The 12,123-nt window shown below is 43.4% G+C and overlaps 1 protein-coding gene across 3 annotated transcripts in view; it reads right to left on the reverse strand.

Moving 5' to 3' along the window:
• Positions 1 to 11,518, reverse strand: part of TAB2 (TGF-beta activated kinase 1 (MAP3K7) binding protein 2) — a 79,734-nt gene extending 68,216 nt beyond the window's left edge. The window contains exons 1-3 of one of the 3 annotated variants that reach the window (XM_075596678.1): positions 11,298 to 11,518; positions 6,907 to 7,000; positions 5,941 to 6,036 (exon numbers count right to left, since the gene is read on the reverse strand). In XM_075596678.1, the coding sequence (XP_075452793.1) occupies positions 5,941 to 6,036; positions 6,907 to 7,000; positions 11,298 to 11,501 (394 nt within the window). In that variant the 5' untranslated portion in view covers positions 11,502 to 11,518. The remainder of the gene's footprint in view (positions 1 to 5,940; positions 6,037 to 6,906; positions 7,001 to 11,297) is intronic. The other 2 variants (XM_075596677.1, XM_075596676.1) reach the window with 2 other exon arrangements.
• Between the last annotated feature and the right edge of the window lie 605 nt (positions 11,519 to 12,123).

Consider the following 12,123-nt stretch of genomic DNA (forward strand, 5'->3'; position numbering starts at 1 on the left):
GTGAGGGGGCAGGTGCATGAGCAGCGCGTTACCTTAGCGAGCGGGCCGGTTGCAGGGGACGCGATCGGGCCGGTTGCCAGGGACGCGAGCGGGCTGGTTGCCGGGGACGCGATCGGGCCGTTGCTACGGCCGCGGTCGCGTCGCTAGGGTCCCAGCGGCTCGCGGAGCAGGGCGCCGCCATTGTGAGTGTGGTTGCGCATGCGCAGGAGCCCAATAGTGCGGGAGGCCCACAGATAGCTCGCGCATGCGCAGTACAGGACTGTCAGCCCCCAGGGTGCCCAGGGGTAGAGCCACATGACACCAGGGTGCCAATAGGGCTAGAGGATGACTCTGCAAGAGCAGATAGATACTGTCACACTTGCCTCTGATCCGCGCGGAGACCGACTAAGGGAAGCACCACGGGGCAGAGTCATGCGCCCACGCACTGCCAGGGCAGTGCAGGCGCAGCGGCGGGATGGCGGAGCTCCGCGAGACGCATCGCGCACGCGCACGGGTTGCTCGGCAACCAGGAAGCAGGAGAACGTGAGGGAGCTGCTGGAACCTCCCACAGGCGGAGACTTGCTGAGTAAACCGCATGACGTCATCACGTCGCGACGCGCATCGCGCACGCGCGCGGGTTGCCCGGCAACCAGACCTAGCATCAGGAAAGCCTAATTGCAAGCTGTTTTTGATCAGTGTCTCTCTGACACCATTGGTGGACCAGAACACACCCCTGCAAGGTAATTGGACCCTTCCCACTTATATACCTGCTTCTGCCTGTCCTTCATTGCTGAGCATAAACTCCTGTTTATGCATTGTGCTCACCGCTGCTGTCTAGTTTTGTCTTGAACTTTGTCTGACCTGTTTGACCCTGCCTGTTACTTGGATTTCTACACTCTCCAGCACTTTGACCCCGGCTTCGTTACTCGACTACTCTACCTTCTATTACCCAGGACCTTGGCTACGAAACTCTACCTACCCGGACTCTCCAACCCTGGAACATGGCAAGTACCCTGACTACCCTGACCTCTCCAACCCTACGACGCGGTACAACTAGGACTACGCATTCCGGACAGGACTGCGTGGTTGTGGGTCGGTGCCTATACAACCCCACCTCAGCCCCGCGGTCTTTCGTCCTGTTTGTGGTGAGCGCAGCGTGACAGATACATTTCGCGGGCTTGGGGCACGCAGGTCAGTCAGACCTAGGAGCAGCCAAGGGAAGGAGGTAGGGTGCAGGAGTCAGTGACTCCCTGCACTAGGCCAACAGCCCCCAAGGCCCAAGTTAGCTCTGAGTCGCCCAGTAGAGTAAGTGTTGCCAAGGACAGCCCTCAGGATAGGGGCTCTGTCACTTACGTGAGTTGGAGCTGGGGAGCAGAAGGGGAAGGAAGGGTGCAGGGAGCGAGTGAAGCTCCTGCACCGCGTAAGGTCCCCCACATCCCAGGTAGGCCCCAACTCCCCACCAGGTTAGTGGGTAATTGCTAAGGGACGGCCCAAGTTAGGGACGCTGCCCTTAGTGAGTGTGTGACTGCTGTCTTGTCAGGGTCACGGCTGGCAGTGATGTGAGGCCTGACAAGAAGGCACAGGGGTTGTGCAGCAAGTTTGCTGTACGTACCCAGTAGGTTGCTGCAGGCGCTGGGAGTTATCAGTTAGAGTCAGGACTGGGAAGAGTTAGGGGAGCGGAGTAGGCTATTAACCCCTTAGGTCCCAGATAGGTCCTCACTCCCCTTTTTGTGGTGCTACAGGGACAGGCCCTAGGTTAGGGATCCTGTCACAGTAGCGTTAGAGTTAGAGAGGGACACAGCGGACGCTGCGTTACCCGTGAAGAAGACTTGGGCTCAAGTCTGGGCCTAGAGACAGAGACTATCTCCAGGGTGGCATCGCCCCTGGCGGACCCTGGACATCGAACCACAGGATCACACGGAGATCACCAAGCGGCAGATCCTTTGTGAAGTCCGTTGCAGGCCCGAGCACTGGAGTGCTCGGCAGGTAACTCTGATCTACACGTGCACCAACAGGCCTAGTAGTTTCCTTAGTGACTGCGCAGTCACACATATCCGCTCTCTATAGAGTGCTGGACATTGTGTGGGGGATTACTGAACACGGGGTGGGATCATCCGGTGAAGGTGGGAGAGTCAGATTAGTTAGTGTCTCCTCTAGAGAGGGACACCTGTTATTCTATCATTGATTATTGGTTCATATGCTCACCAGTAAAGGTATTTGGTTATTGTACATACAGTGTATGTGGTTATTATATGTGTCCTGCGAGGAACAATTCCTGCTCTGCTAGGAACCATTGCAGGTGGAGGCGCTGCACAGAGTACAGGGTTACTCATAATATAATTGCCCCAGGTTCCCCGTGGCGGAAGCTCAGACCTCCTGTGAGCCAACAGGTAAAGCACCACACCTGGTAACACCGTATGTTCTCTGCACCCACACTATATCTGCGATTGGGGGGGGGGAAATACCCGTTACATAAAAATAAAGCACAATAACAAGGGGGTGGGGAAAGCCTTTGGCTACATATTTAGTTTTCGGAGCCAGAACTCTTCCATGAGGTACTTAATGGAAAACAGTATATCAAGTATCTGGGTTTTGGGCTGCATTTTGCTACTTGGACTTGAGAGGGCAGAGAGCCTCAAAACTAATGTGTGAACATTTCAAGAGGGGGGAAAAGTAATACAATATCTTTCAAGCTGGATACAAAGCTCATTTAAAAGTAACATGATCTTGAAGGGTAAAGTGCTTGGCCATCTTTTCCGCCCTACACTCTATAGGTGACATGTGAAATTGTATAAGGACTGTAAACTTTAAACTCCCAAATCTCCTTCAGGTTCCCTCGCCCCAGCACCAGGCAATACAAATTCCCGACAGTCAATAGAGTAGCCGTGACATTATCAGCATAGGATATTGCGGCACTTTATTGGCCGTAAAATGCAGCATTGTATTGGCCGTAAACTGACCCTGCTGCAGTATTTGTAGGTTTGGTGGGTTTTTTTTGTGAAAAATGGCTCATAAAAAAACCAATAATCACTACAAATATCTGGAGACCCGGATGTTGGAGGATCATGGATAAGCTTAAGATTTTTTTCTTTTAAATATTCAATTTCAGAGGGGGAACTGCTGCTTTCAGAGAAAGATATAAAAGGTGAGAATGTCTTCAGTAAGAATACAACTGCTTTTTAAACTGTTACATAAACAGAACATGTTTATATAAAAAGAAGAATCTAAGAAGAGAACGCTGCTTTAATGGGAATTCTTTGGTGCACAAATAAGCAGAGGAGGGTGGAATGCATTTGTCTGGTCTCCAAAGATAAGATATCCGTTTTCTCCATAATCCAATACAGTTACTCAAAGTATTTCAATGTGAATGGGTATTCCAGGTCTACTGAATCTGCAAGTTGACATGTTTACACAGTTATTTGAGCTTCTAAGACTCCTAAATTATAAAATGATGTTCATAACTGCAGACTGGTTCAAATACCAAAATCAAGCCTTATATCCAAAAGTTAATCATTCTTGCATCATTCTTATTTTGTTATATATTATGTTATCCCAAAATAAAAGCCATCAATTCGATTTTGATCCAAGGCCACAGGCATTTTGTTAAATAAAAGGGATAATGTTTTAATAAATGCATCAATTCCTTATATTTACAGCAATGTAATTATCTAAGCTGCTGATCCATCCGTTCTCCTGTGATCGACCGGTGAAGATCCTGCTTCCCAGATCAGGCAATATCGCTGCCTGTGTCACAAGAGGAAGTGGTGTCACATTCTAAATAGTTGCTATAGCAACCCAGGAAGCTCAATACATCAAAAAGGGCATAAAGTAGGGGGATGCAGTATTATTTAAAAAAATAAAATAAAATTTAACTCACATGATTTGGAATTAAATGCTGCTTTAAGTTCAATATAAAAGCTGACATGAAGGGATAATAGGTTGATTTTGAATACACGTGCTTTTAGGTTCAATTAGTTGCAACTCGTACTTCTGGTCAAGTACTTTTACTTTAACAAAGGATCCCAATATCGTCGGATCACAAACCGATATCATGCAGCTTTTAGGACTCTTTACAGGTAACCTTTCATAAAATACAAATACATTTTCCACCCATTTTCTTTTGGAAAAGAAACTAAATGAACACATTCTGTTTTTTTACATTTGTCTGATAAATAATAATTTGATGGAGTACCTCGGGGATCGGTACTGGGACCCCTGCTTTTAAACTTCTTTGAGGAGGTACAGTAAGTAGGAATTTAGACCAGAGTAATGCAGTTGATGTGGTCTACTTAGATTTTGCAAAGGCTTTTGATACGGTTTCACACAAGAGGTTGGTGTACAAAATAAAGAAAATTGGACTCAGTAATAATATATGCACCTGGATTGAAAACTGGTTAAAGGACAGGCAACAGAGGGTTGTCATAAATGGAACTTTTTCAGGTTGGGTTAAAGTTGTGAGTGGCGTACCTCAGGGATCGGTACTGGGACCCCTGCTTTTTAATTTGTTTATTAATGACCTTGAGGTTGGGATCGAGAGCAAAGTCTCCATCTTTGCTGATGATACTAAATTGTGTAAGGTAGTAGAATCAGAGCAGGATGTAATTTCTCTTCAGAAGGACTTGGAGAGACTGGAAACGTGGGCAGGTAAATGGCAGATGAGGTTTAATACAGATAAATGTAAGGTTATGCTTTTGGGATGCAAGAATAAAAAGGCGACACAAATTAAATGGAGATATATTGGAGGAATCCTTGATGGAGGATGATTTAGGAGTGCTTGTAGACAGCAGGCTTAGCAATAGTGCCCAAAGTCATGCAGTAGCTGCAAAGGCAAACAAGATCTTATCTTGCATCAAACGGGCAATGGGTGGAAGGGAAGTAAACATAATTATGCCCCTTTACAAAGAATTAGTAAGACCTCACCTTGAATATGGAGTACAATTTTGGGCACCAATCCTAAGAAAAGACATTATGGAACTAGAGAGACTGCAGAGAAGAGCCACCAAATTAATAAAGGGGATGGACAATCTAACTTATGAGGAGAGGCTAGCTAAATTAGATTTATTTACATTAGAAAAGAGGCATCTAAGAGGGGATATGATAACTATATACAAATATATTCGGGGACAGTACAAGGAGCTTTCAAAAGAACTATTCATCCCACGGGCAGTACAAAGGACTCGGGGCCATCCCTTAAGGTTGGAGGAAAGGAGATTTCACCAGCAACAAAGGAAAGGGTTCTTTACAGTAAGGGCAGTTAAAATGTGGAATTCATTACCCATGGAGACTGTGATGGGAGATACATTTGATTTGTTCAAATAAAGGTTGGACATCTTTTTAGATGGGGAAGGTATACAGGGATATACCAAATAAGTTTACATGGGAAGGATGTTGATCCAGGGATTAATCCGATTGCCGAGTCAGGAAGGAATTTATTTTTCCCCTTATGAGATATCATTGGATGATATGACTCTGGGGTTTTTGTTTGCCTTCCTCTGGATCAATAAGTAAGTATAGATATAGGATAAAGTATCTGTTGTCTAAATTTAGCATAGGTTGAACTTGATGGACCTACGTCTTTTTTCAACCATATCTACTATGTAACTATGTAATGATCACAAAGACCAAAACAAACGCTTTTACTAGAAAGTTTCTTAAAAGCACAGGCACAACCTGCCAAGCTGACATTAGACCTTTCCAATGAAATTGGAACTTATATAAGGCTTAATGAAAAACAGGAGGCCATTTTACACAATTGCTATGGGCCTAAAGATAGCAAAGGACAACTATTCATAAATAAAATACATTTAGCAGGACAGATTGTATTTATGGTAACCGTATCTTAAAACAGCAATCGTAACATTGCCAATATTTACCCCCTTTGAACTGGTCTTCTCACATCAGCATGTAATAAAATTACAAATTAACAACGAGCTGTAAGCGCAAATCTGAATCTTCACTTACCAACAGTTACTGTACCTTTAGGCTTTGGAGGCACAGGACCTAGAAATCCAATATTATCATAAAAGTTATGTATAGCGCTGGGATTAAAATGTGGTCCTGAGGGGGGGGGGAGAAAAAAAGAAAATTTTGAATTAAAAATAATAATATACTTTAGGAAACTATTTACATTTTGTTTGGCGGTATACAAGTATTATATACATATGTAATGTAGGTGCAATGGCTGAAAGAACTCAATAATTGTAGTTTAAACCCTCTATCTTCTGGAATAAACTCTTAAAAATTCACATTCTAATTTAAGAGCCCGGGCACTGGTTATGTACATTGAGACTTGAATGAATATTATTTTAAGGTGGTATAAAAAACTTGCGCATTTATTTTATACTTTTAAACGTTGAGCAAATATAAGCCAACTAAATATTACCAGATGTAAACAGCTAATTCTGTTTTACTACACAACTAAAATATAGCGCAGGGTTCCTGTTGACAGTAAACAATTTCAACCCAAATACTTTCTTATAATGTGTCTAACTTGTCGTAATAAAAAAAATGCCATCATGCTTTTGAACAGGGACAAAAAAATTAAGAACAAAATCTGGGCACCGCATTCAATGCAAATTTTGTTCGAAAATAAACATTATATTGGTATTACAAGTGATTTTTGTGTAAATTGTAATACAAATTAAAGATGTGTGTGCCTGGAATATCTTAGTTATTTTATCCTTTACAATTTTGATGGTTGACTTCAGGCTCTGATATACATTACTCCTGGAACTTGTGCAAAAGTACACTGGTTAATGTGTTTGCATGGAAGCTTCAAAAACAACTCATGAGCCTTTTCCAAGCCCCCACATCTAAGCAAAATCAGTTGTTTTCTTTTGATGAGCCCAAGGGCAAGAGGCACCTCAAGACACACTGCAAATGAGTGAGCCCAGTGAAGATTTTTTGGATCCCCTTTCCCTTACCTACCTCTTGCCTGAAAAAGATCAATCTCTTTGGTGAGACAGTCAATGTCAATCTGCAGCTGTCGGTTGCAACTCCTTAACTGCTGCATTTCTTCCAGCTTGGGGGAGAAAAAAAAAAGAGACATTGTTACAGTAGATGCAGAACAAATTCCCTGAGGACTGAAACAGGACTACATTTTATTAATGTTGTAAGGATCTGCATTGCTTTAGGTATGTGGAGCAAATAAGTAACACCGTTAACTGGCTACAGTACAGCAAGTACAATGTCCACTATTACTAAACCTTTTCATGGAAACACTGGTAATCTCTTATGGAAACCAGGGGCATCACAGAACGTACAGTAGGTAGAAAACTAGCTCATCTAAAATGTACACACATGCTCCTCATCTCTGCCTGCAACACGCTTCTTCCCTTTGGATTTCTCCTCTCCTACTTCCAGAGCTTTCTTCCTGCTTTCTAAACCATGAACACAAAATGTACGTCTTTTTGTCCACCTTGTCCCCTCATCTTAGAGCTTCGAATATTAAGGTAATTGCAGAGCATTTATTGGTGAAACAAGACCAAATGCGCAACGTTTTGTGGATACAAACAGACCATTCTTCAGGTGGAGGGGCAGTTTGTACCCCAAAACCTTATGCACTTGGCCTCGTTTCACCAATAAATGATCCGAGTTGACAATTATATTATATGTGTTTGTCTAACCTCTTCTCTCTCTATTCAGATTCATGCTGGTGGCAGTTTTGAGGGGATACTGCCACAGAGGACAGACTGCACCTCCAAAAACGATTATAAGCAGTCAAACTGGTTTCTTCGTAATATATACATTTTCGCTTTTAAAAGACTAAGTGGATATTTCTTTTGAACATGAAATAAAATGAAACATGATCTTTAGGAATCATTAGGAATTCTGTCCTCTATGGTCCTGAAAAGAGAAGCTATAGAATACATAGAGTCATTACTATGTCCTTGTACTTGCGTAAAAACACAGAGTTCTCTACTCAAATTTAATCGATTGCCTATTGTATTTTATGTCTTTATTTATATAGCGCCATTAATGTACATAGCGCTTCACAATAGTAATAAACGTGACAATCATATAAATAACAAATACAGATAACGGGTCATGGGAATAAGTGCTTCAGACATAAATGTAACATTTAGGAAGAGGTGTCCCTGCTCTGAGGAGCTTACAATCTAATTGGTATGTAGGAGGAACGTACAGAGACAATAGGAGGGCATTTTGGCAAGTGCTTCTGCAGGGGGCCAAGGTTTATGTATCATGTGTCTAGTAAAATCTATGGTGCTACTCATATGCTTCTGTAAGCAAGTGTGTCTTAAGGTGGGTCTTAAAGGAGGATAGAGGGGGTGCTAGTCGGGTATTGAGGGAAAGGACAATCCAGAGGTGCGGGGCAGTCAGTGAGAAAGGTTTAAGGCGGGAGAGGGCTTTAGATACAAAGGGGGTAGAGAGAAGACATCCTTAAGCAGAACGCAAGAGTCGGGATGGTGCATAGCGAGAAATTAGGGCTGAGATGTAAGGAAGGGCAGAAGAGTGTAAAGCTTTAAAAGTGAGGAGGAGAACTGAGTGCGAGATGCAGGATTTGATATGAAACCAGGAGAGGGATTTCAGCAGGGGAGATGCCGAGACAGATTTAGGAAAGAGTAGAGTGATTGTGGCAGCAGCGTTTAGGATAGATTGTAGGGGAGACAGGTGAGAGGCAGGAAGGCCAGACAGCAGGAGGTTACAGTAATCAAGATGGGAGAGAATGAGGGCCTGAGTCAGGGTTTTAGCAGTCGAGCAACAGAGGAAAGGCGTATCGTTGTAATATTGCAGAGGAAAAAGCAACAGGTTTTAGAGACGTTTTGAATGTGAGAGAGGAGTCAAGCGTGACCACTAGGCAGCGTGCTTGGGCTACTGGGTGAATGATGGTACTTCCAACAGTAATGTGGAAGGAGGTAGTAAGGCCACGTTTGGGAGGAAGCATGAGGAGCTCTGTTTTTGTCATGTTAAGTTTAAGTCGGCGGAGGGCCATCCAGGATGATATAGCAGAGAGACATTCAGAAACTTTGGTCTGTACAGCAGGTGTAAGGTCAGGGTTTGAAGAATAAATTTGTGTGTCATCAGCATAGAGGTGATATTTAAACCCAAGAGATGTGATTAGGTCACCTAGAGAAAGTGTGTACAGGGAAAAGAGAAGAGGTCACAGGACAGAGCCCTGGGGTATCCCCACAGAGAGATCGATAGATTAGGAGGAGGAGGCGTTAGCAAAAGAGACACCGAAAGTACGATGGGAGAGGTAAGAGGAGATCCAGGATAGAGCTTTCTTACGAATACAAAGAATATGGAGAATGTGGAGAAGAGGGTGGTCCACTATGTCAAATGCTGCAGAGAGGTCGAGTAATATGAGCAGAGTGTAATGACCTCTGTCTTTGGCAGCATGGAGGTCATTAGTTATTATAGTGAGGGCTGTTTCCGTCGAGTGAGCCGTGCGGAAGCCAAATTGTAGAGTGTCTAGGAGAGAATGGGTGTTGAGAAAGTGGAGCAAGCAAGAGAATACAGAGGAACGAGTGGAGGAGCACAGCATGCACGTGTGGGAATTTAGCCAGGGTCTGGGGTTAGAAGGGCGAGGGCGGCAGAGAGAAAGCGGGGCATGTAGATCAAGAGAGGAGGATAAGGCAGAGTTGTAGTTCCTGACCAGGTTGTCAGGGCCTGGAGTAGAACAGAGAGGAGAGAGAGGAGCGTAAAGTGGAATCAAAGGCTGATAGGTTAATAGAGTGCAGGTTTCAGTAGAAGCGTGGGGGAGATGGAGAAAGGGAGAAACGAGAGAGAGAAAATGAGATAAGGTGATGGTCAGAGAGAGGAAAGGGGGAAATGGAGAAAATCGTACAGAGAAATGTTTTTTGTGAAAACCAGGTCTAGGTAGTGGCCATCCTTGTGGATGCTAGCTGCAGTCCACTGTTGAAGGCCAAAAGAAGAGGTTAGAGAGAGAAAGTGGGAAGCCCAAGGGAGAGAGGGGTCATCAATGTGGCAGTTGAAGTCCCCAAGGAGAAGAACAGGAGAATCTGAGGAGAGAAAGAAAGAGAGCCAGGATTCAAAGTGAGAGAGAAAGGCAGAAGGGGGATGAGTAGAGGTAGGTGGGCGATAGATGACCGTCACATGGACAGGAAGAGGAGAGAAGATCTGGACAGTGTGAACCTCAAAAGGAAGGAAAAGCAAGAGAGGGATGAATAGGAAGGGTACGGTAACGGCAGAGAATAGCCCCACGCCTCCACCCCTGCCATCAGGACACGGAGTGTGGGAGAAGGAAAGGCCACCATAAGAGAGAGCAGCTTCCAGAGCAGTCAGACTGAGTGAGCCAGGTCTCAGTTATAGCAAATAGGAGCAGAGAGTGAGAGAGAAAGAAGTCATGCACAGAGAGGAACTTGTTAGAAAGGGAGCGAGCATTCTAAAGGGCACAGGAGAAAGCGAGAGAGGAGGGTGGCAGGGGATGGGTATGAGGTTGGAGGGGTTAACACCAGAAGGAGTAGAAGTTGCATTTTGCAGGCGAGGGCAAGTAGAAATAAGGCAGGGACCGGGATTGGGAGAGATATCCCAAGAAGCACGGAGAAGCATGAAAAGAAAGAGAATGTGTGAGGATGATTTGTAGGGGTGTGTTTTAGTGCAGGGGGAATAGCTGTGTAGTGTCAGAGAGCGCAGGTAAGAAAGGAGTTCATGTGAACTGAGAAGTGGTGAAGGAAGGAGGGATGGAGATATATGAATAGAGTTGGAGACATGGGGCTGGTAGAAAGAAGTCCGTATTTTGAAAAGAAGAGAGGTCAGAGCAAATATAAAGAGTAGCAGCGGCATAATAGTAATAGTTTAGTGCTGAGATGTGTGGTCTGGGATAGAAAATGTCCACCTTTCCAACGTAGTTCAATTCCAGGATTGAGGGCAATGGGTGTTGTGTAGTCCACTTGTTTTAACTCCTGTTGAACTCCCTGTTAAACTCCACACGGCTTGCCACTTAGAACATGGGCCATTTTGAATTCATGGGCTGCATTCACAGCTAGGGCTGCTCTGTCTGCCCATATAAAAGGCCTAATAAGTAACCTGACAGAATTTAATTCAGCCCATCCACCTTAATTAGCGAGGCTTATTAACACAGATGTTTTTTCAGCAGGATGTTGTCATGCCTAAGTGTCAGAGCTGAATTTAATTAAGACTAAAGTAAAAACTACACCTAAAATACACAGCAGGGGCTGGTTTGCAGACAGACAATTGAAATATGTTTTTTTACCTAGTAGTTACACCTAAAATACACAGCAGGGGCTATTTAACCAACTTTATTTTAGATTACATTACCAATAACCCATTAAGTGTAAGTACAACAATAGTGCACTTTCCAGGGGTTAACTTACTGATGGAATTTGTGAAACAGAATTCGACCTATTTAGGCGTCTCCGTGTGAGATTATTTTCCATTTCATTGACCTCTGTTTTCAGCTTGTCCAGCTTTTTCTTTTGAACCTCAAGTTCTCGATGAAGTCTCTCCATCCTCGCCTTCTGATGTACCAGTAAAGCTGCAAAAATACAGCATGTGTTACTATGTCTCAAATGTACCATGTAAGTAGTCAAGATCCACAGATCAGCAGTAAGACACCAAAACAGCGGCACAACACTATATGTTTAAGTTGCAATTTTAAAAAAAAGGCCCTCAAAGAATTTATGTACATGTATATCTATATCCTAAAAATGTGGCTATCCTTTTGAGGTAAAAAGCGGTGTCATTTACTGACACTTTTAGAACAATTATTTACAAATATATTGTCTTTTCTCATTAAGGTTTCCTTTATTATTATTATTTATTTTTAAATGTTAAGCATTGTTTAAAAAAAACAAATGAAAATAAAACCTTTCCCTGTTTTTGGTCAAATTAAGCACAATCGCCACACTATTTCAAAAGCAAAGTTTCTATGAATCTCACTATCGGATTTTTGAAAACCTGGGTTCTAAATGACTGAACTATTTCAAGTATACTATATTGAAGGTTGTGATAATGAGGTCTGCTGTAATAATTGGCTTATTGCACTTTAATCTAACTATCACAGTCTATATCATTCAGCAAAACAATATTTTTATTTGCCTTAACATAGAAGATAAGTTTGCAAACGTAGGCCAGAAGTATCACACACGTTTGAAAAAAAGAATATAATCAAGATTTAGGCCTCTGGCCTTCAACTTTTCC

This window comes from Ascaphus truei, chromosome 4 (genome assembly GCF_040206685.1).
Source record: "Ascaphus truei isolate aAscTru1 chromosome 4, aAscTru1.hap1, whole genome shotgun sequence".
Lineage (NCBI taxonomy): Eukaryota > Metazoa > Chordata > Amphibia > Anura > Ascaphidae > Ascaphus > Ascaphus truei.